This window comes from Hyla sarda, chromosome 4 (assembly GCF_029499605.1).
Source record: "Hyla sarda isolate aHylSar1 chromosome 4, aHylSar1.hap1, whole genome shotgun sequence".
Taxonomy (NCBI): domain Eukaryota; kingdom Metazoa; phylum Chordata; class Amphibia; order Anura; family Hylidae; genus Hyla; species Hyla sarda.
Window position 1 is genome coordinate 349,820,792 of NC_079192.1, and position 25,567 is coordinate 349,846,358.

General features: G+C 42.2%; 1 protein-coding gene across 8 annotated transcripts in view; it reads right to left on the bottom strand.

The window, feature by feature from the left end:
* The window catches only part of FSTL4 (follistatin like 4), a 1,659,076-nt gene that overhangs the window by 1,012,917 nt on the left and 620,592 nt on the right, over positions 1–25,567 (bottom strand). For 6 of the 8 annotated variants that reach the window (XM_056516583.1, XM_056516582.1, XM_056516581.1 and 3 more), the window contains one exon: positions 13,891–13,924. In XM_056516583.1, the coding sequence (XP_056372558.1) occupies positions 13,891–13,924 (34 nt within the window). Of the gene's footprint in view, positions 1–2,347; positions 3,022–13,890; positions 13,925–17,324; positions 17,348–25,567 lie in introns of those variants that run through there. The other 2 variants (XM_056516589.1, XR_008843089.1) reach the window with 2 other exon arrangements.

The window sequence follows — 25,567 nt, forward strand, 5'->3', positions numbered from 1 at the left end:
GCGATCAGACATCTTATCCCCTATCCAAAGGATAGGGGATAAGATGTCCAAGGGTGGAGTACTCCTTTAAGCGCTGTGCGCTGGCACAGCAATGAAAAACTGAGTTGTGCTGCTGTGCTGCACAACTTAACTCTTTTGTCATCATACAGTAAACAAGTGATCTTAATAGATCACTGGTTTACTATAATACCATGCTGGGCTGAGCACTGTGTTGGCCCAGCAAGGAAAAAGTTAACTAGTGCTGCTGAAAAGCTAGTTAACAGGCTGTATACTGTGAGCAATAGCCCTGCCTCTAGTCATGAGGTAAAGCTATAGACAGGAACGGAGGGGGGGGGGGGGGGGAGGTGAGGCTTTATTCACATCGTGTTTTAGCAAGCCTTTATGTTTAAAGGGAAGGTTAAAAATACATAATGTGAACAGATCCTTTAAGGCTGTATTACCCAAACAGGGAGCCTCCAGCGGTTGCTGAACTACAGCTCCTAGCATTCCCAGGCCATCAGCAGTTGGTCATCTAGAGCTAGGACTGATCAGCGCTAGAGATGCTCGGAAATGTGCCATCTCCAAAGACGCCGCGGATTCTGCCAAAGGAAAAGGCTGGATTCATTCTGTGGAAGCTGGAATCTGATTTCCATGCCAGATGTTTCAGATAGTGATGTCCCGATACCGATACTGGTATCGGTATTGGGGACGATACCCGGTATTTGCATGGTATCGGGGACTCGTCTAATGTCCCCGATACCAAAGCCGATACCTAGTGGAGTACTCCGCTGCTTCTCTGATCCGCATCATGCCGCAGCCCTGTTCCTCTGTCCCCTTTACTGCCGCTGCTCCGTTCTGCCGTCTGAATCATGTGGTCTTAAGGAGGAGCATGTGACACTCACGTCACTCCACCTCCTCCCCTGCGCCCAGCGTAACGCTACGGAGGAAGCAGAGTGACGTGTATGTCACATGCTCCTCCATAAGACCACATGATTCAGACGGCAAAACGGAGCAGCGGCAGTAAATGGAACGGCAGAACGGACAGCGGAGCGGTGACAGGCAAGTAAGCAACTACAAGTGGGGTCCTCCTGGCTACAAGGGAGGTCCTCCTGGCTAAAAGGGGGCTCCTGCTGGCTAAAAGGGATATCTTAGGAAGGGAGGTCCTGCTGGCTAAAAGGGGGGTCCTGCTGGCTACAGGAGGGCTGATCCAAATGTCTGCAGGGGGGCTGCGGTCTACAGGGTGGGCTGCTGTCTAATGTCTGCAACTATCTATACTACTTACAATGGCATACTACCTACTATTAAAGACAATCTTACAGCAGAGTCACCTGCACTAACTTCAATTGATAGGTAGATAGTGCAGGTCATCCGGTTTCTACCGCTGCTCACCATGTGATCATTAGGCATTGGTTTTGCTGCCAATACAAATTCCTTGTTCTGTCCAATGGAGAAGAGAGAAATCTTGGCTCAAACTACAGCAGCCGCCTCCATTGTACACAACAAGGAAACCATATCATACGATAAGCAGCGCCAGAAACCAGGTCATCCTGGTGTCAGATTCCCTTTAGAATAAAAGTACTCTTACTTGGTAATGGCGAGTAGTAGAATTAAAGTATCGGTACTCGTACTCGGTCTTAAAAAAAATGGTATCGGGACATCCCTAGTTTCAGACATGGAAATTCTGCCATGTGCAGCAAAATCCAATTGAAAACAATGAAACACTGCTGCAATGGTATTTCCAAGTGGAATTTTCCTGATGGGTTCCTCTTAGAAATTCTGCTGTGTGAATGATGGCTACGGATAATATTTTATCCGATGGTTCATGTATTTTCCAGAATTATGCCATTAAGATATTAGTTCTATATCTTTATGGCACATTAGGGGTATTCTGGCACTTTTCAAGGGACAGATAGAGTTAAAAGGAAACTGCAGGGGACCAGCAGGCCCCAGCATATACATTTTTTAAAGAGTCTTTCTAAGGCCCATTTACTCAGGCTGGTTAGTGTCAGCTAACACTTTAACAAGCTGTTTAGTAACTTCAGTGCTTTCAGACAGGCAGATGCATTCCGCATAAGGGAGAAATGATAATGCAATCATTCACCCCCAACAGTTTGCATTATGTCACTAGCACATCCCCTGTTTAGATCAGCTGTCGACCAATAAGCAAAAAGAATCTGATTATCTGAAAAATGGAGCTTGATCATTTGTTCACTATCAGTGGCCTGTTTACAATGGGCAACAAAACATTGGTTTCCAATCATCGCCTCATGTGAATAGGCCTTCACAAATTTGTCATAATTCTCTGTTACAAATTGATGCTCATCAAAAAACAGTGATGGGGATTCTAGTCAGCAGTGGAAAAACCTTGGCTCCATTGGTCATTTTGGGTGTTATTTCTACAAGCAATGCATTGCCTCCTCCAATTATAAGCATCTGAAGCTTGCCACAAATCAAGCATGTTTATTTATGGCTTCTTACATATTATAGACATAGCAAGCTATACCCTGATATGCCGTAGTAGTGTGTAGTTGAGTGTCGAATGATGTAGCAAAAATGAGGTCCTTCCGATAATCCACAGTGGGGCATATTAGCCTTTGTTGTCATATTTCATTTGGTCAAAATATCAGTGCAATGCTTTAATAGAAAATACATTTAACACATGTCATGTCGTACATTTATGACAAATACAAAATACTTCAAAAATAATTAATAACCAAAAGGGGAATGTGCCATCAGAAAACGACCTATTGTTTAAATCAAGTCATTATGTTAAACATATTTGTAAGATCCTGAAATATTGCAGTTTTCCTTCTAACAGCTAAATCTAACAACAAACTGACACTGTAAAGATTAATTTCCAGCACTGTCCCCTTATCTTCGCAGACAGAATAACAGTGAAAAGTGATCAATCCTCCCTCAACTGCACAATGACCTCTGCACAGGTCACAGAGAATGTCTAGAAACCTCTCCCATCCAATTGAATAGAGTCTGCTCCAGGCTGCCTATGCCAATGGGGCTTGCTGTAAATAATATTTCTAAATGCTGTAAAAAAAGGAAAAAAAAAAAACAGCTCAGGAAAGAATGGTGCTTGCATAATAATGTATTCACTATGAAATAAAAATTTACAATCAGTAAACAGAAACAGATGAAACAACAAACAATATGGTTATAATGAGTAAAAGAATAAGATTGTAGGTGATACATTCCTTTAAAGGGGTACTCCGGCACCAAGACATCTTATCCTCGATACAAAGGATAGGGGATAAGATGCCTGTTCGAGGGGGTCCCGCCTCTGGGGACCCCCGTGATCTTGCACGCAGCACCCCGTTACTATCAGTCCCCGGAGCATGTTCGCTCTAGGTCTGATTACTGGCGATCACAGGGCTGGAGCATTGGGACGTCACGGCCCCACCCCCGTGTGATGTCACACTCCGCCCCCTATGCAAGCCTATGGGAGGGGGCGTGACATGCTTCGGGGACTGATCATAACAGGGTGCTGCGTGCAAGATCACGGGGGTCCCCAGCGGCGGGACCCCCGCGATCAGGCATCTTTTCCCCTATCCTTTGGATAGGGGATAAGATGTTTTAGCACCGGAGTACCCCTTTAAAGTCTAATCATAATGTGAAAATGTGTCTGCTCCTATACTTTTGCATCAGTTTTGATGGTACCTATCACACATTATAAAAACAACAAAAAGAACTTTATCCCTATTCGCTGATAATGTACTTAAGATATTAAAATAATTAACAGAATGCTGCATTTATTAATCTGTTTAATTGAATTCTCCTCTCAAATAGACAAATGGGGTAGGATTATATGCCACCAAATAACATCTGCTCGAGAAAATCAAAATTAATGATAAACAGAATGGCTTTCTTTAATGGCTGAGTTTCATCCAGCTGTATACAACCATAAAAATGCTATTACAGACCGCTAGCAATTAAAAATAGTATTAAAAGTGAAGCAGAGATTGTTGTAGAATTAAACTTTAGTACTTTTGTTTTAAGCTTAACACATGTCATGTCGTACAAAAAAAAAAAAAGACTTTGCTACATACAGTAATAGACTTAAAAGAGGCAACTTAAATATACCATAGACACCCATAGATAGGTTTTTGTTTTGCTCATTGAGGAGAATGTTTCTAAAATGTTCACTTACATTGTTAAAATGGAACAGTTTAGTTGGCATTTAGGAAAGTGAAAACCATTTAATTTTATTTTTACTGGTACTATTCTGTATACCCAAAGAGTTTAGAGGAGCACAAGAAAATTCATTTTTATTGTACAGCTGAAATTGTCTATTCATATAGTATAAAATAGCATTAGTATTGCTTTGGTAATGTGAAATTAGACAGATATATAGCCTGTGATGGTACACAATCTAAATATTGCCAAATCTGTTTTTATCTATAAACAATAAAAATATTTTCATGGAATTTTTAGAATGAAATCAAACTTTAACACACGCAATATACACTGCTCAAAAGGGAACACTATGATAACACATCCTAGCTTTGAATGAATGAACTAATTGAAATACTGCTGCTGAATACTACAGAGGAAATTCTTTTCTTTTTGGAATGCTCTCTGATGACATCACAAGCACAGTTCTCTCTGCTGAGGTTATTATAATAATAATGCTTTATTAATTGTTGTCCTTAGTGGGATTTGAACCCAAGTCCCCAGCACTGCAAGACAGCAGTGCTAACCACTGAGCCACCATGCTGCCCTTAGCATACAGCTGCTATGCATGGTTGCTAAAATGGACAGAGATGTCAGCAGAGAGCACTGTGCTCGTGATGTCATCAGTGTTCCAAAAAGAAAGTAATTTCCTCTATAGCATTCAGCAGCTAATAAGTACTGGAAGGATTAAGATTTTTTAATAGAAGTAATTTACAAATATGTTTAACTTTCTGCCACCAGTTGATTTAAAAGAAAAAAGGTTTTCACCGGAGTACCCCTTTAAATAACATTGTAAATTACTTACCTTATCCTTATGGCTCTTTTCCTGGTCTTCTCCATTTCTTCTCCGACCGGAAGCTGGCTCCTTTTTCTTCAATCCATGACGCTCGACCGCTGCTTCTTAGGCACCGCCGCCATCTTCGCCCGGTGACTCATGGCTCCCATGAGTCACTGTGGGCTCTTCCGGCCTCCCAGTCCCGACCATGTGAGTAGGACGTATTCTGTGAGGCGGGGATAGGGAAATAAGTGGGAGAGGAGGGGGCGTGCAATATTATAATTTAGGGAGGGGGCCGAGCAGGGGAGCTACAGGGGGAGGGAAGGAGCTGGGGGGAAATCAGGAGCGGGCATGCTGGGAGAAGTAGTTTTTTACAGAGCGTGGAAAGAAGAGAACCTGGAAGTAACGGAAACTTGGGGCAGCAATAACACAATAACGGCTGGGCCATTTTAGATGAAAGAGGGGTCATTTAAAAGGTACGTTCATGGGCTACATTGTGGCATGTTTGGTTGGTGCATTGGAGTACTCCTTTAAGAACAGATTGATTTTTTTTTAATATAGATAGGGTCTTTGCGGTAATACAAGCGAAGGACCAGTGCTCCTACTCCATTCTTTCCTTGGACGCAATTAAAGTGCTTGATCGAGTGGAGTTCCTATAGAGAAATTTGGTTTGGGATCAGAGTTTATAGGCTGGGTTAAAACTCTTTATTTTGCCCCATCCACAAGGGTTCTGATCAATGGTGTCCCATCTGAGCCTTTTTGTTTTCATAGGGGCACCCGTTAGGGATGCCCGCTTTCACTATTATTATTTTCAGTTTTTATTGAACCCTTGGCAATAGCAATTAGGGAAGATAGGGAGCTGGTTGGCTTTGGTATAAATGGGGATATAGAAAAATAGCATTACAGTCATGGCCGTAAATGTTGGTACCCCTTTTCTCACAGAAAAGGATTGGAGTAACACATGTTTTGCTATACACGTTTATTCCCTTTGTGTGTATTGGAACTAAACCAAAAAAAGGGAGGAAAGGAAAGCAAATTGGACACAATGTCACACCAAACTGGGCTGGACAAAATTATTGGCACCCTTAACTTAATATTTGGTTGTAAACCCTTTGGAAAAAATAACTGAAAGCAGTCCCTTCCTATAACCATCAATAAGCTTCTTACACCTCTCAGCCGGAATGTTGGACCACTTCTCATTGCAAACTGCTCCAGGTCTCTCTTATTGGAAGGGTGCCTTTTCCCAACAGCAATTTTAAGATCTCTCCATAGGTGTTCAATATGGATTGCTGGCCAATTCAGAACTCTCCAGCGCTTTGTTGCCATCCATTTCTGGGTGCTTTTTGACGTATGTTTGGGGTCATTGCCCTGCTGGAAGATCTAAGATCTCAGACGCAAACCCAGCTTTCTGACACTGGGCTGTACAGTGTGACCCAAAATCCGTTGGTAATCCTCAGATTTCATTATGCCTTGCACACATTAGAACTGTCCAGAGATGTAACTCCAGACAAGCCCCAACATACTGTAGTTAATACAATTCACCAGGATCAACCCATCATAAGGCAGAAGTGAAATGGGTTAAGGCATGTGCCTCATCTCTGGCACTGGTCCTGTGGCTAGTGATTTTGTATTATAGTTTACATGATGTAGATCAGTTTTTTTTTTGCATTTGGGTAGCAGTATTGTACGGCACTTTACTTTACATTGTTATACCTTACCCATATTTGGAATCTATTGTATGTTTATGCATCCTATGCATACACCATTCACCGTGTGGGATCATAAACATTATATTTTATTAGTTCGGGTTAGTCCGCATATGGGGATACAAGATCTCTTTATTTAATTATTTGGAAAGCGGAAGAGGCTCTATTTATTTATTTATTTTTACTTTACACTTTTAAGTCCCCATATGGGACTATTATATGCAATCATTGGATTGATTTCCCTGTACAATGCTATTGCATTGCATTGTACAGGGGGATCTGCACTCCACTGATTCACTGATTCTGCCAGGCTGAATCTTTGGAATGATGATTCCATCTGCAACAGGAGGGTAAATTACCTTCTATGCAATTTTTACTCATTGGACCCCCGCGTTCTCACTGCGGGGGCCCAATAAGCATTTAAATCCCACTGGCACCTATCCCTTAGTCTATGGATGCCAAGATTATGGCACTGAAAGGGTTAATAGTCGCTAATGACAGCCATTAGGAGCAGGTCCTGCAGTTAAAGCGGGTCCTGCAATGAACATGTATGTCCTCTAGGAGTGTCCTCTAGGGGTTAGTGGGCTACCTGTTGATCTTCAGAGCACTGAGAGGCACAGAGAGTCTCTCTGATTTACAGTGCTGAGTCGGGACCACATCATAACCACCACTAGCACTACATTGATCCATGTAAACCATCTAATGATGGCTTTTGAGAGACCACTGGGGAAGTGTGTGTGTGGAAGGGGGGGGGGGCAAAAGTGTGTTAAAAAAGCAAAAAAAAGTTTTAAAACATTTATTTAAACCCCCTCCCTTTAAAAAAAAAATGTATAACCCCCCCCCCCCCCATTTCTAATTTTTCAAATAAAACACTGTAAAAAAATATACACACATATTTGGTATCATTGTGTGTGTAACGGTTCGAACTTAAATTATTACATACCTGATCCTGCATGGTCAGCGGCCTAAATGAAAAAAAATCCAAACTTTGCAGTTTTTTGGTCACATCACAGAAAAAATTGAATTGAGCTAGGTTTCCACACATATTTTTGGGGGGCTAAATCTAGAAGTATATTCAAAAGGAATGGGACACATACAAGAAGGACTTGTACTTTTCTGTCCTAAGGGATCTACTTCTGACTTTGGCTCAAAAACTACAGTTTAAAAAAAAAATTATAATAATGTTTTCCAAATAAACACCAGATAAAATCTGTGAGGCAGCCTAGCCTAAAAAGTGATCAAAAAGCCAGAACTACACAAATATGGTACCACTGAAAACTACAGCTCATGATGCAAAAAATAAAGCTTACACAGCTTCCTGGGTGGAACAATAAAAAGTTATAGGAGCATGGCAACGTACAAAGTTTTTTTGTTTCAAGTTTCCAATTTTTCTTTAACCATAAAAAAACTAAATTATCCAACCTTGTTTGCATGTCAGTTTTACCATATTGTGAACTCCCCCCAAAAATATTGCACCACAAAATTGCGTAATTCCATCTTTTTTTTAAATTTTGTCCTACATGTATTTTTTTTTTCTGGCTTTGTAATGTAAAAAAAAAGTTTGAGTCTTTAACCTCTTAAGGACAGGGGGAATTCCGTTTTTGCATTTTCGTTTTTTCCTCCTTGCCTTTAAAAAATCATAACTCTTTCAATTTTGCACCTACAAATCCATATGATGGCTTATTTTTTGCACCACCAATTCTACTTTGTAATGACATCAGTCATTTTGCCCAAAAATCTACGGCAAAACGGAAAAAAAATCATTGGGAGACAAAATAGAAAAAAAAAATGCTGTCTTGTAACTTTTGGGCGCTTCAGTTTCTACGCAGTACATTGTTCGGTAAAAATGACACCTTATCATTATTCTGTAGGTCCATACGATTAAAATGATACCCTATTTATATAGGTTTGATTTTGTCATACTTCTGGAAAAATCATAACTACATGCAGGAAAATGAATACGTTTAAAATTGTCATCTTCTGACCCCTATAACTTTTTTATTTTTCTGCGTATGGGGCGGTATGAGGGCTCATTTTTTGCGCCGTGATCTGACGTTTTTAGCGGTATCATCTTTGCATTGATAGGACTTATTCATTTTTTCATGATATAAAAAGTGACCAAAAATGCACTATTTTCGACTTTGGAATTTTTTTTGTGCGTACGCCATTGGTTTAATTAACAATATATTTTTATAATTTGGACATTTCCGCACGCGGCGATACCATATATGTTTATTTTTATTTACACTGTGTTTTTTTTTATGGGAAAAGGGGGGTGATTCAAACTTTTAATAGGGGAGGGGTTAAATGATCTTTATTCACTTTTTTTTTGCAGTGTTATAGCTCCCATAGGGACCATAACACTGCACACACTGATCTTTTACATTGATCACTGGTTTCTCATAGGAAACCAATGATCGATGATTCTGCCGCTTGACTGCTCATGCCTGGATCTCAGGCACTGAGCAGTCATTCGGCGATCGGACAGCGAGGAGGCAGGTAGGGACCCTCCGGCAGTCCTGTAAGCTGTTCGGGATGCCGCGATTTCGCCGCGGCTATCCCGAACAGCTCCCTGAGCTAAACAGCATGCATTCACTTTCACTTTAGACGCGGCGTTCAACTTTGAACGCCGCATCTAAAGGGTTTATAGCACGTGGCACAGCGATCAATGCGGCGCGCTATTAGCCACGGGTTACACGCCGTGGCCCCGCGTTATAGATCGGGAGCAGACATGATGTAAAGTTATGTCATGGGTACTTAACAGGTTAAAGGGGTACTCCGGTGTAAAACTTTTTTTTTTTTTTTAAATCAACTGGTGCCAGAAAGTTAAACAGATTAGTAAATGACTTCTATTAAAAAATCTTAATCCTTCCAGTACTTATTAGCTGCTGTATGCTACAGAGGAAATTATTTTCTTTTTGGAACACAGAGTTCTCTGCTGACATCATGACCACAGTGCTCTCTGCTGACATCTCTGTCCATTTAAAAAAAAAAAAAAAAAAACTCTGAAAATACACTGTGTAAACATAGCTTTAAAAATAGTGTGTAAACAAGGTCTAAGACTAAACCAGTACAATATAGTACTTTGAATATTTTTAAGAACAAAGTGCTTCATGGTTATTTTTTGCAGTGGTCATCAATTTATCATTTGTGACTTTTTTGCATTGACCTTTATTGGACTGGCTTAAAAAAGTGCTTTCAACAATATACTTGCATGACACCTATGTCCTAATTTATCATACCGTGTACACCTTTCTGATAAGGCACAAGTACGCTCCAAACTGCATATAAAATCACTTCAGCCACATGAACATTGATAAATTCCCCCCCAGTTGTGTAGATTCAAGACTTAGTAGTCTGCCCATTGGCCGGCATTTCTCATTGTAGGTGTAAGTGAAGCATTTTTTTTACACCTTTTTTGTGTGTGCTGGTAATGTGTAGGAGAACCAAAATTTATTAAATGGTCAAAGGACATTTGCAAAATTTTGTGCAGGTCACATTTTCTGAAATTTCTCTCTTCACATACACCAAAAAGCTACACCAAGTCTGGGCTGGTATAGTTTTAGACACTTTTCAGTGGCTTTGCGCCTTTTTTGCTCCTTTTCCCAAAAAGGCGCAGTTGATAAACCCTTCCACATCATGTGTATTGCCAAAATCAGTAGATTGCAACTCAAAATCAGAAGAAACGTGTGAACCAAAAGTCGCAAGAAAAGGCGCAAAAAGCCCTGCTTGCTCCTTTTTGACCCTTTTTTAGACACAAAAAACTGTCTAAAGACAATGATAAATGTCAGCCATTGTGTAGTCTGATACACAGTTATGTGTTACTCCTTATATCTTCTTAGTTGTCTACTCTTTATAGATTACAATAAAGGGTAAAGAAGTAGAAACCGTATTTTTCGCCCTATAGGATGCTCTGGCATATAAGACGCACCCAATTTTAAATGAGAAAAATCTAGAATATAATGTAAAGTATAGGCCGTTGGCTGTCCGGGCATGCCAGGAGTTGTAGTTTTGCAACATCTGGAGGTCCGCAGGTTGAAGACCACTGGTATAGGAGGTAATACTCACGTGTCCCCGCCGCTGTCGACGCGTTCCCGGGGATTCCCCGTCACTCCGGAACGTCTCTGCTGCCCGATATCCTCGCTCTCCGTCATCACGTCGCTACGCACGCTGCTCCTATTGGATGACGGGGTGGCGTGCGCGACGACGTGATGATGACGGAGAGCGCCGGCCATGCAGGGGATCCCGGCACGGAGCAGTCACCGAGGAGGCAGGTAAGGTCCCTCCCGGTGCAGCCAGGTTAGTGTCACTTTCGCTTCAGACGCGGCGCTCAGCTTTGATCGCCGCATCTGAAGGGTTAATACAGGGCATCACCGCGTTCGGTGATGTCCTGTATTAGCCACGGGTCCCGGCCGTTGATGGCCGCAGGGACTGCTGCGATAGGTGTGTATTCGCCGTATAAGACGCACCAACTTTTCCCCCCCAGTTTTGGGGAAGAAAAAGTGCGTCTTATACGACAAAAAATACGGTAGATGTTGATTGAATTTTGAAAGTATTACAAAACATCAATATTCCAAAGGTGCACATAGACTTCAATGTACTCCAATGTGCACTTATACTACAGAGCTTAATCGTCCTTTGTACCATTTAAGTTTTGTTTTATGCTTAATAAAGCCACAGAGGATGGAAGGAATCATAATCTAACATTTTAAGCCAGCATATATTAGGATGGAAAGAGGTTCCTCTAATCTTGACTCTTTACAATAGGAATAGATCAAACAACCAAGCAAGCCATTGTTCATTAACATTGCAGCTAGCTGGATTTTAATATTGGTGCTACTTGCTGAAAAACAGTACTAAAAAGAATGAAATAAGTGGCAAGATAACACAAATAATATATCAAATTAGCAACTTATATTTAATACATTAGCTTTTTTTAAGCTTCAAAATACTAAACCACATTCACAGAATAAGTATTACTGATTCAGTTTAAAAGAAAATATCAGCTAATGTGTCATGCAGTGTATTTAAAGTAATGCAATACATTTATTAGAAATCAGAGGGATCTACTGACAGAACTAGCTGTGTTTGCTACTAATCATTGCTGGTTATGGTTAAATGTAACATGGCAATTTTGAAATTACATTTACGCTAGTTTCTGTTTTATGCCGTTCTATAGATTATTGGCCTATAAGAGTTCTGGATTCATAACTACTATCCCTGGGATTCTAAAAAGCATTTGTCACGTGATCTGGCAGTATATGAAATCATTTACAGAAGGTTTTCAGACTGTGGCCTTTTTTCCTAAATAGGCCTCATCAAGGAAAACCACATATGTGTATATCAGCCCAACAGAATCAGAATCCTCCTGCTTTAAAGGAGTACTCCAGCCCTAAAACATCTTATCCCCTATGCAAAGTATAGGGGATAAGATGTCTGATAGCAGGAGTCCCGCGGCTGGGGACCCCTGCAATCTCTCATGCAGCACCCACCTGTCTCAGCTGCACGAATCGATGATCGTCCGTGTCTGAGTATCGTGATGTCACGACTCTGCCCCCTTGTGATGTCAGGCCCCCTCAATGCAAGCCTATGGGAGGGGGCGTGACGGCTTAGGGCCAGAGTACCCCTTTAATTCCAAGTGGTACATTTGAAGTGGCTGGTGCCAATTTCAAGTATGTTGTGATCAAAGACAGTACATATGGTTCTTGGGATATCACAATTTGGGTCATGAATATTGCAAGACAACTGTTCCAGCGCCAAGACTTTGTGGTAAGCACCTTTAAAAATATCCTGGTGTGTAAATATCGGTTCTTCAGTCTTCACCAGTGCAGGTGTCAAAAATAGACGAACAAATTTCTATCAATTAACAAACTGAACGAATAGAAATCTAAGTCAAATCAATATTTAGAGTTACAAAGCTTTGTCTTCAGACCAACATCAATTCTTTTAGGAACACATATACACAATTTTTTAAGGAACTCACCAGGGAGGTTGTGTCAAACATCTTGGAGAACTAAAAACAGATCTTCCATAGCTGTAAGGTTGCTCAAATCCTTTTGTTTCTTTATGTAATCCCAGACTCCATGTTATTCTTAAAGGGGTACTCCGGTGGAAAACGTATACATTTTTTAAATCAACTGGTGCCAGGAAGTTAAACAGATTTGTAAATTACTTCTATTAAAAAATCTTAATCCTTCCAGTACTTATTAGCTGCTGAATACTACAGAGGAAATTATTTTCTTTTTGGAACACACAGCTCTCAGCTGACATCACGAGCACAATGCTCTCTGCTGACATCTCTGTCCATTTTAAGAACTGTTCAGAGTAGGAGTGACTCCAGTTGGCAAATTCTTTGCCCTGTATATGGTTTTCTGGCTGGACTGAAAACCGTGGTATGCTATGGTTTTCAGTTCGGTCAGAAAACCGTATACAGGGCCAAAATGAGCAGACCGGAGTCACTATCTGACAAGCATAACAGGGCCTAATTTCTGCAAATGTATTAAGATCTCAAGTCCCAGCTTACTTGTAAGTCTAATAGCTTGAACTGATATCATGAGGACACCCGCGATCTCCGCTGCAGCACCCCAGTCATCTGATGCACGGTGCGAACTCTGTATTAGCCGCCACGCCCCCTCCCATAGACATGAATGTAGAGGGCATGGCGGTACATCATGAACATGGAGGGGGCATGGCGGTACGTCACAAACATGGAGGGGGCATGGCGGTACGTCACAAACATGGAAGCTCCAAGTTTCCATGTTCCAGACCCCGCCGCTGTTGGCCCTGAGAGAGCGGCGGGACCAGTGGGATGTTTTCTGGTGGAGTACCCCTTTAAAACATAGCTTTATCTCACAGAAAGCCCCAGAGTTCATCTTAACCTGGCGTGTTTGGTGTTTTAATTAGCATAACAACACTAGGTCCCCCCAACTTCTTTCATTACTAACACCTACACCAGGGAGTTCTTAGGGAAAACAGAGACCATCACCCAAGGTGCAGCCCCATGTGCAGCTTAGACCAGCCCATTACATGGACACAAAAAAGCAGTTGTATTGCCCTCAGATGCAATAGGCCTAGTATGAAAATATAAGAGGTTATAGTCAATAGAGGTTTTTTTGCAGGAATTATCTGGAAAAACAGCAAACAAGTCATGGTTCTTTCCTGTCTCTCAATTGCAAAGCTGACATATACTCTAAATCCACTTTTTGAAGATAAGACAGCATTTTCTTTATAGTACACAGCATTGCCTACCTTGTCTCCGTGTCAGTTGAAAGTGCCTGTGTGCCTGGGGGGTTAAAAAAGAAAAAGAAATTTAGATATGTGACATTTCCCAAACATTCCGTGCATCAATAGTTTTATCAGGAACAGGTAGAAATATGTAATAAAACAAACAATAACATAAAATTGTACTAAAATATAGATACAACACCTTAAAGGTAGTAAAATAAAGATAATTTAACTAATTCCCTATTTTTGCTGTTTTTTTTACCTATCTTATTTTTGTGTCAGTTGTTATTTATAAGCAATTTGACCGTGTAGTAGGAGATGTCGGTGCTGGATTGAGGAACCAGGAGGAGTGCAGCATAAAATCAAGTAGGGTTTATTAGATGCAACGCGTTTCGCTGCGCATGCGCAGTGAAACGCGTTGCATCTAATAAACCCTACTTGATTTTATGCTGCACTCCTCCTGGTTCCTCAATCCAGCGCCGACATCTCCTACTACACGGTCAAATTGCTTATCTACTGCCTTTTAGGAGGGCTGCGGATGAGGACACAAGCATTTACAGGCGCTTCCCATTGTTGTGTGTGTGCACACAACCAACTCTGGTAAGCGGCGTGGGATAGATAGTTTCCCTTCCCTATGGGCCTGACCTGCTGATCCCGCACATGGAGCGCCTTCTGCTTTTCTTTTAGTTGTTATTGATGGAATTGTCAATGTTATGCTAAACCCTCATAAGTTTCAATGCAGTTGAATCAAACACTAATGCAGCAAAAATATTTTCTTACCAGACGCGTTATTTTGACAACTTATCGTAAGATGTCACCGTCAAAGTTGTCAAAATTGTCTAAGCAAATAGTAGAATTGTTCAGTCTTAATAGACACAATTACTAAGTAAATGAAAAGAGTTCCGTCTAACATAAAGCCTCCAAGTTTAAAGCCAATGTTTAGTTAGTTAGTGGCAGAAAATTCAGTTTATAAGCTACATTATTTTTACAGATTTGATGGCTATGGAACAAAATCAATAAGACTGACAGCAGATTAGGGTCTCATGCACAGAGAGCTCTGCCTTCAACATAGGTCAATGTCTTCAGTAAAGCAGGACTATCATTCATTTGCAGAACCAATATTGCGTACTGCAAATCCTGGGTCACATGACACATATTGACAGCTGTTCAAAACGACTTTACAGCCTTAAAGAGGTTATTCAAGGCAAAACCGTTTTTTATATATATCAACTGGCTCCAGAAAGTTAAACAGATTTGCAAATTACTTCTATTAAAAAATGTTAATCCTTCCAATAGTTATTAGCTTCTGAAGTTTTGTCTAACTGCTCAATGATGATGTCAGGTCCCGGGAGCTGTGCATGATGGGAGAATATCCCCATAGGAACTGCACAGCTCCCGGGACGTGAGTCATCAGAGAGCAGTTAGACAGAAAGCAACAACTCAACTTCAGAAGCTAATAACTATTGGAAGGATTAAGATTTTTTAATAGAAGTAATTTACAAATCTGTTTAACTTTCCGGAGCCAGTTGATATATAAAAAAAAAACGGGGAAGCCGTGTTGCAATATGCTGTTGGTTGTGCTAACGTTTTGAATAAGCCACAAACTTTATTTATTTAGGATACAAATGTTGCTGACCTGCATACTACTAAGCTACATGTTACCCGCATACTACTAAGCCACATGTGAAATGAATCTAAATATGAAGGGGGAAAAATAAAAACACTGAATAGCTAGAATGAAGTGAACGGAGTAATGGAGTGAATGTGGTGAGGGAGTGAATGTGGAGTGAAATACATGAGATGAATATGAGTGCACGGAAGGGGAGGGGAAGGGGGAAGAAGGCAGGGGGCGGATGATGAAGGATGTGGGAGGTGACGTCACGGCGTCTATGCAGCGTACTAGGTCGGAGCCTGCCCGGAGTGGAGAAGATGACCCCCGGAGAAGGACAGCCCGGACCGGTTCACCCTCCACCCAGAATGCCGCCGGACACTACAGGAAGAATGGATGGCCTGGACCACCCCCATTACGGGTAAGTTTAATTTTTTTTATTGACTCAGAGGGTGGGGGAGGGGCCTGACCGCTATAGCGGTATGGGCAAAAATCCATACCGGTATACCGCCCAGCACTACGTTGGGGGGTGCGACGAGGTGCGGTGGGTGGGGGGGGGGGTGGCGGTCGCGGTGCGGTGGGTCGGGGGGCGGTAGCGGGGCGGTGCGGGGGACGTTCCATTTTTTGCTATATTTTACATGATTTCATTGCACCTTATACCAATCCCTTGTATAGTTATCATCCTCTCTTCCATGTTGTATACACACCTTTTTATTTGCACCAGTGTGTCGTGATTGATCCCCTATTTATTGATGATTTTTTTCTTGATCTTATACTTTTTTTTCACTTACCACTGATTGGTGTGGATTTAACTTTTTTTGTTGATGCTTTGTTTCACCTTTTTTTAATCTCATATAGCCCCCCCCCCTTTTTCCCCTTTTCTTGTTTCTCTGGTAAGTGCAATCCTATCAATGTGCATTTTAACTACCTCACTTTTTATTAGCAACACTGTGATTTCTCTATATCACCCTTATTGATTCTTCTGTATACAGGCTCCCTCAGCCCAGCATCCACCTTTTATGTACAATTAATACATTTATCATTTATTTTACTTTTTATGTAAAAACTTTTATGAATTGATTCTGTGTCATTATACATATACATTTTTTTATTGTCCATCTTAATAAAATCAATTTTATATGTATACACGTCTATTATACTTTATTTTTATTGTTATTTGGGGTACATTCACAGTTTTCCACACTTGTAGGTTGTTATTCATAGTTGCTTTTTAGTGAAATTAACCCCTCCTTATTTTTACTGCACTCCTTGAGCCCCTCAGGAAAGTTTGTTTCGGTTTCACAAGGTTCTGGCTAACGTCAAGCAACCAGTGTACCCCCCTCCCCCCAGTACACCTTTACGTGCCAAAATGTCCTCACCTACACCTTTTTGCAGGTTCAACTTTTTCCTGCCCTGGAAACTGGCCTCACGTATATAAGTCGGTGCCATCCTTTTGATGAGTAGCATGATCAAGCAGTAGTTACTGTGAAATGGCCCGTCACACTCAGTCAGCTCCTCCGGAGCGTATACACTTCCTTCCGCACTGATGTTTTTTGTACCGCTCAAATAAAGATGTTCTGAACTTCACGCAACTACAAAACGTGCTGAGTGCAACCTATATTTTTCTACTTGCATTTCATCTTGTGACTGGTGCGCTGTGGACTCCCACTTCTCGATTACTGTACTGATGCTTATGTTTCACTTTTGTATAATTATTTCATCATCGATTTATTATATCTGGATTCTGGACAATTGAATAGATTCCTTTTAAATGCAAAATACCACCAGGATTTTTTTTAGGAATTTCATAGTGTCTTGTTATAGCTGAACTTATACTTTAAATGGTCACCTAAAGGCCTGCAAAGCATAAGGAAAGTCCTGACCATGGGAGTCCTCAGTAACATAAATGTCCTGTTCTTTTTCAGCAAGGCCTTCATTGACATTTTGTTACCTCTTTCATTTCTGCTGAATTGGAAAACAAACCTTGTATAGTATATAGGTATACAGTGGCCCTGAAGTTACAATATTACATCATTTATGAGATATTGAATGCTATGGAAAACTAGTAATTGGTTCCAAATCCCCAAAATACCACTCAGTATAAGAAAATTGATATACAAAAAAAATAAAAATTGCACAAAACTAATTCAGATGAAGCAGGATACAAACAACATAGAGCTGAAGGCTCTAAATCACTTTATATGATGGGGAAAGAAGCTCCTTTCAGGTCCTATACAGTACACAGGGTACTATGAAATAAAATGAAATAAAATGGAGTCGCCTTTTTAGCCTGGTGTCCTAAGAAATAATTGATCCTGGCACAGGTAAAGAGTACTACAAAACATGTACAGTACTAATACAATGTACTGTAGAGAAGAGCTCTTAGGATATTTTTACACTGAGAAATTCCTGCATAATTACGCAATCAGAATTACGCGCAGTGAAAATTAATCAGTGTTCCGTGAGACCCGTTTACACTGAAAAATTTCATCGGCGGACAAATCTGCCGCTAAAATTGACACCACGAAAGGAATGAACATGTTTATTCTTTGCATGGAAGGAGATTCCGCTCATAATACTCAATGTGAGATACCCTTAGACAGCCAATCAGAGCATTCACGTCAGTCAAATAGGTGTTTTACCAGTGAAATGCCAAAGCTGATTGGTGGGATCTTGCAGACAAACACATGTGCCACAGAAAATAAGTGTCTGTAGTACTGAATGTTGAATGTGGCTTCTAGATAAAATGGCCCAGGAAGCCACTGTATATGGTATGTCAAGTATAGTTCGAGGTGTTATATTTTGCCAGGAGCACAGTAAAAATAAAAAATAGTGACACTCACCTATCCAGGTCCCCCACAGCTTACATTTCAGCGTTTTACGGTCCCCCATTTATTACCAACTTTTTACACCTCCAAAATAAGTCTTCTCAGCGGGGTCTGCCTGGTCAACCAATCTCCGACTGAGGCTGGACACTAAAGATTTGTCTCAATAGTAGTAACGAGCGGTGACAAACAGGGGGCCGGAAGTCCCTGGAATAGAAGCTGCAATGGACCAGAGTAGGGGAGTATTATTTTTTTTTTTATGTGTACTGTTCCCCCTGCAAAATATAAAACATGTAGGATTCTGGAATACTCCTTTAAAAAACTGATTAAATAGAATTGCACCAGCTACAGGTACACGTATAAGTTAAATGGGATTTTCCTTTGAATAAAATTTTCCCCTTTTTTCAGGAAAGAGCAAAACTATCTCACTGACTCGGGTCTGACTGGTGAGACGTCCCATGATCTTGAGATGTAAGTCTCCCCTGAGAACAGGGCATGTACGGACCACTGTTGTATTGATTCTCTATGGGAGCTGCCAAAGATAGCCAAGTACCGCAGCTGGCCATCTTCAGCAGCACCCAGAGAGAATGAATACAGCAGTGTTGTGAAACCGCTGCTTTGTTGTTAGAGGATACTAAGTTCCTCTTTCTCAGGAGAGACTTGGTTCCCAGTTTGCCAGATTGGGGCTCCAAGCAGTTGGACCCCTGTGATCGGATAGTTACCACCAATCCTGAGGATAGTGAATAACTAGTATTAGCAGGAAACCCCCTTTAAATAAGGGTTCATTCACACCCCGTTTCTGAAATCCAGCTGCCGAATCCAGCTAGGAAATTTCAAAAACGGGCGCACCCGTATCCCAGCAGGACTGACGCTGAATCTCATTCACTTAAATGCACCGACCAGAGTCAGATAGTGTCTGGCCACAGATTATCGGTATCTGCCCTAAAAAAATCGATATCGGTCGATCCATAATAACAACCCTTGTTCCCTAGGCAGCCCCTTAATAATATGCTAATGTCAGGGTCCTAGGAAGCATGTTGGTGCTTTGACCCTTCATGTGAGAGCTGTTGTTTGCAGAGGTTCTCAGCTCCAGGTATCAGAGGGAAGAGACCGATCCATGGGACCCCCTATACCTTCAATGAGTCACCTTTTTAACAATAGTCAATACGACATGACGGTTTTAAATGGATGCACAGTATGTTGACAGTAATAATGTTCAGTTCTCAGATTTCTTAATACAGTGGATTTTCAGTGAAAACAAGTATAAACACAAGCAAGATGGAAGGGAACTGTTAAAATATTTCTCGGTTTCACTTCTATATATCCCACTATGTTTATAGTAACAATTCCATTAATACATAAAAATACTAAAAATAGCAGGACAAATATACAAGTAGGTGATTTCTTATAGGACATACTATCCACATACATGCACAGAGGACAATATGTGAAATAACCTTCAACTCCATACAACAGCAGAAGGTAATGGTACAAAGCAAGAATGCTATTAGGGTAATGTTTGTTTCTTTTCCTTCACAACACGATAATGAGCCAGAAAGGGAAAGATATATAGATAAAGCATGCGGTCAAACAGCACAGATGCCCATTGCTGACAGTGCTGAAGCTTAACTGCATCATATGGGCATAGTACTTATTCCAGCTGTCTAATGTGAGCGCAGCAGGATCCCAGCTGCATTACCTGAGAAGAGACAGTGTGCAGCTGTTTTATCATATGTGAACAACAAAGACACAGCAGTCTAACCCACATGAAGCAAGTTATAAACCTGTACCATGCAATTAATATAGGCAAGGCATATTGAAGAGATTGCTGTGCGCTTTAAGTGTTAATAATTCTTAGTTTGCAGGTTTTATTGAGCTATTTGCAGGGTTTATATAGCTATTGTACTAAACCCATGGAAACAAAGTGATATGTATTTTATAGCTAAAGGTAGCAGACTTTCGTTAGTTGGATTGTCCGTGGCAAACATTTCACAACGGGGTTCTGGAGGCAGGACACCTAAAATGGACCATCTCCATGTCTACCACAAAACATAAAGCAAACAGAAATGCCTTCATGTCTACCGACTATAAACCATCAAGTTTAATGTAGACTAAAACTTAACATTTGTTAAAGTACCTTAATAAAGAAGTACTTAAAGAGTAGCTCCCACCATCTCACATTTATTTTACTCTGTCCCTACCTATAGGTAATCTATCCCTAACCCCCTCCCTGCCTTTAAAAAACAATTTTTGGCACTCACATAGCGGTCATCTGCAAGTCTTCTTGCTCCCTGCTCGTTCCTCTACCTGAAGCCGGCTTTCCCAGCAGGCGCACGTCACTGACGCCTGCTAGGCAAAGACTTCCGCCCTCACTTCATCTATGCTGCGCTCGCGTAGGGAGCGCGCATAGATGATCTGCCAATCGCATGGCAGGCTGCTCCGGGGTCTCCTCTTCCCTGTTTATCTGTACATGTGATACCCGGGGAGGAGGAGTATAGGAGTAGCCTGCATAGCGACAGTAGTGGAGCATCAGCGCGGCACTGATAACTAGTGTGCGCGCGCCGTCTCCACTACAGTGTACATGTTGGGGGCGGGGATGAATGGGCTGCGCGTGACTATAACCAGCCCCGGAGCAGCCCCGGCGTTTAATGCGCTCGCTCCCGCCTGTCTGATTGACAGGGAGCGAGCGCAGCCGAAAAGAAAAAGGACTGATTTTGCCCAGCCAAAAACAGTCCTTTCTCTAGTGTGACGTCAAGCCTGGCTGCAGCCGGCCACTAGGAGGGTGACCCCTAGTGACCGGTTTTTAAATGTAAATATCACCAAGAAAAATAAAAAATAAATAATGGAAGTATATTAGAGATATGTTGTAGTACATAAGTACTACAACATATCAAAAAATAAAGTTGATGACAGTGCCCATTTAATAAATGCTAAGTTTTAGTCTACATTTAAACTCCATGGGGGATATTTATCAAAGTTGTGAGCCTAATTTATCAAATGGCGCACGGCTCTTGATAAATTCTGTGCACAGACTTCATGATCTATTCTTTAGTCTATATTTAAACCTGCTCCAACATGGTCTGACATTTCGCGGTACTTTCAGCCGATGCGCTGAAAAGTCGATTTTGATAAATTCAGCACCAATGCATTTTTCAATGTATTTCAGTCTAAAATAGACTAGCATGCATCATGTTCTAAAAATCCTCTAGAGCAAGTCACAGAAAAGTCGCACATATTTAGACTGCGACTTTCTGTGCAGGAAAAAACAGTCTAAATCCTTTCATAAATCTCCCCCCATGTCTACCTTTCTCCATCTGACAGACCTTTATTTATAATTCATGGACAAATAAGTGGGACGACCATCACTTGATCATTATGAAGCAAAACTAAAAATCTTACCCCCCCCTCCCATGTAGAGAAGCAAAACTGCAGGGCGGGATCAGCTGGCAGTGGTGTGAGCCTACTGATAATGTATTAGCCTAGGGCAGTGGTTCTCAACGTTTTTGGCGACTGTACCCCCAAAGCCTGAAAGTATGTCCGCGGGTACCCCCTCGTGCGGAACTTGCGCGCGAGGGGTACCCGCGGACAAAAGGCGTGTTCTTACCTTTATACTAAGCATTCCCCCTCCATCTTAATCCCCCTGTGTTATTATTCCTCCTCCATCTTTATCCCCTTGTGTTATTATTCCTCCTCCATCTTTATCCCCTTGTGTGATTATTCCTCCTCCATCTTTATCCCCTTGTGCTATTATTCCTCCTCCATCTTAATCCCCCTGTGTTATTATTCCTCCTCCATCTTTATCCCCTTGTGTTATTATTCCTCCTCCATCTTAATCCCCCTGTGTTATTATTCCTCCTCCATCTTTATCCCCTTGTGCTATTATTCCTCTTCCATCTTAATCCCCCTGTGTTATTATTCCTCCTCCATCTTTATCCCCTTGTGCTATTATTCCTCTTCCATCTTTATCCCCTTGTGTTATTATTCCTCCTCCATCTTAATCCCCTTGTGTTATTATTCCTCCTCCATCTTTATCCCCTTGTGTGATTATTCCTCCTTCATTTTAATTCCCTTGTGCTATTATCCCCCCTTCCATCTTAAAGGGGTACTCCGGTGCTTAGACATCTTATCCCCTATCCAAAGGATAGGGGATAAGATGCCTGATCGGGGTAGTCCCGCCGCTGGGGACCCCCATGATCTTGCACGCGGCACCCCGTTTGTAATCGGTCCCCGGAGCGTGTTCGCTCCGGGTCTGATTACCGGCGACTAAAGGGCGGGCGGCATGTGACATCACGCCTCCGCCCCCCGTGTGATGTCACGCTCCGCCCCTCAATGCAAGCCTACGGGAGGGGGCGTGACAGCTATCACGCCCCCTCCCGTAGGCTTGCATTGATGGGCGGAGCATGACATCACACGGGGGCGGAGGCGTGATGTCACATGCCGCCCGCCCTGTAGTCGCCGGTTATCAGTCCCGGAGCGAAAATGCTCCGGGGACTGATAACAAACGGGGTGCCGCGTGCAAGATCACGGGGGTCCCCAGCGGCGGAACTCCAGGGATCAGGCATCTTATCCCCTATCCTTTGGGAGCGAGTGCAGCCTAACTGAAAAAGGCCTGATTGCCACTCCAAAATCAGTCCTTTTTCAGTGGCCGGTTTCTAAATGTAAATTAAACCTTTTTAATGAAAAAAATAAAAATAAAAGTATATTAGAGATATGTTGTAGTACATAAGTACTACAACATATCAAAAAATAAAGTTGGTGACAGTGCCCATTTAAGGCTCACTATACCCCTTGTCACGTTCCGTGAGGGGTGTAGTTTCCAAAATGGAGTCACATGTGGGTATTTATTTTTTTGCGTTTATGTCAGAACCGCTGTAAAATCAGCCACCCCTGTGCAAATCACCAATTTAGGCCTAAAATGTACATGGTGCGCTCTCAATCCTGAGCCGTGTTGTGCGTCCGCAGAGCATTTTACGCCCACATATGGGGTATTTCCGTACTCAGGAGAAATTGCGTTATTATATGCGGTATTTTTTTTCTTTTACAGCTTGTGAAAATAAAAAGTATGGGGCAACACCCCCCCAAAGCCCCCCCAAATTTGTAGTGCAATTTCTCCCGAGTACGGAAATACCCCATATGTGGCCCTAAACTGTTTCCTTGAAATACGACAGGGCTCTGAAGTGAGAGAGCGCCATGTGCATTTGAGGACAAAATTAGGGATTGCTTAGGGGTGAACATAGGGGTATTCTACGCCAGTGATTCCCAAACAGGGTGCCTCCAGCTGATGCTAAACTCCCAGAATGCCTGGACAGTCAGTGGCTGTCCGGAAATCCTGGGAGTTATTGTTTTGCAACAGCTGGAGGCACCGTTTTTGAAACACTGCCGTACAATACGTTTTTCATTTTTATTGGGGTGGGCAGTGTAAGGGGGTGTATATGTAGTGTTTTACTCTTTATTATGTGTTAGTGTAGTGTAGTGTTTTTAGGGTACATTCGCACTGGCGTGTTACGGTGAGTTTCCCGCTAGGAGTTTGTGCTGCGGCAAAAAATCAGCTGCAGCCCAAACTTGAAGCAGGAAACTTACTGTAAACCTGCCTGTGTGAATGTACCCTGTACGTTCACATGGGGGGGCAAACCTCCAGCTGTCTCAAAACTACAACTCCCAACATGTACTGACAGACTGTGCATGCTGGGAGTTGTACTTTTGCAACAGCTGGAGGCACACTGGTTGGAAAACCTTCAGTTAGGTTCTGTTCTCTAACTTAATATTTTCCAACCAGTGTGCCTCCAGTTGTTGCAAAACTACAACTCCCAGCATGTACTGATCGCCGAAGGGCATGCTGGGAGATGTAGTTATGCAACAGCTGGAGGTACTTAACTACAACTCCCAGCATGCTGAGACAGCTGTTCGGGCATGCTGGGATTTGCAGTTTTGCAACATCTGGAGGGCTACAGTTTATAGACCACTGCTCCAAACTGTGACCCTCCAGATGTTGCAAAACTACAAATCCCAGCATGCACAGTCAGCAAACAGCTGTTTGGGCATGCTAGGAGTTGTAGTTTTGCAAGATCTGGAGGGTTACAGTTTAGAGACCACTGTATAATGGTCTCAAACTGTAGCCCTCCACCCCTGCCACCTTACTCCTATCCCTTCAGGGAGATTGTAGGTGTCTTATACAACCGCGATCCCCCTTATATTCCGGGTCACCAGGTCACCTATAGACCCGTCATGACCTGGAATCAGCGCAAATCGTAAGTGTGAATTCACTTGCGATTTGCGCCGATCACCGACATGGGGTGGGTCTAATGACCCCCCTGGGCATTTGCACAGGGTGCCTGCTGATTGATATCAGCAGTCACCCCGGTCCGGTCCCCGAAATTACCACAGGCGTATGGATACGCCCTTCGTCCTTAAGTACCAGGATGTCAAGGCGTATGCATACGCCCTTCGTCCCCAACAGGTTAAGATGGAAGGGGAAAAATGGCAAAAGGGGATTAAGATGGAGGGGGGGAAATGGCAAATGGGGATTAACCCCTTAAGGACCAAGGACGTATGAGTACGCCCTTGGTCCCGCTCCCGTGATATAAGGCGGGGTCCCACAGCGACCCCGCATTATATCATGGCGGGCCCGGCGTCATAGTGAAGCCGGAACCCGGCCGCTAATAGCGCGCGGCACTGATCGCGGCTAAAAATGAAAGTAAAAACTGCCGGTTAGCTCAGTGGGCTGTTCGGGATAGCCGTGGCGAAATCGCGGCATCTCGAACAGCTTGCAGGACAGCCGGAGGGTCCCTACCTGCTTCCTCGCTGTCCGATCGCCGAATGACTGCTCAGTGCCTGAGATCCAGGCATGAGCAGTCAAGCGGCAGAATCATTGATCACTGGTTTCTTATGAGAAACCAGTGATCAATGATAAAGATCAGTGTGTGCAGTGTTATGGTCCCCTATGGGAGATATAACACTGCAAAAAAAAAGTGAAAAAAAAAAGTGAATAAAGATCATTTAACCCCTCCTCTATTAAAAGTTTGAATCACCCCCCTTTCCCCATAAAAAAAAAAAAAAACACAGTGTAAATAAAAATAAACATATATGGTATCGCCACGTGCGGAAATGTCAGAATTATAAAAATATATTGTTAATTAAACCGCACGGTCAATGGCGTACGCGCAAAAAAATTCCAAAGTCCAAAATAGTGCATTTTGGTCACTCTTTATATAATGAAAAAATGAATAAAAAGATCAATAAGTCATGAAAAAATAAATAAAACGATCAA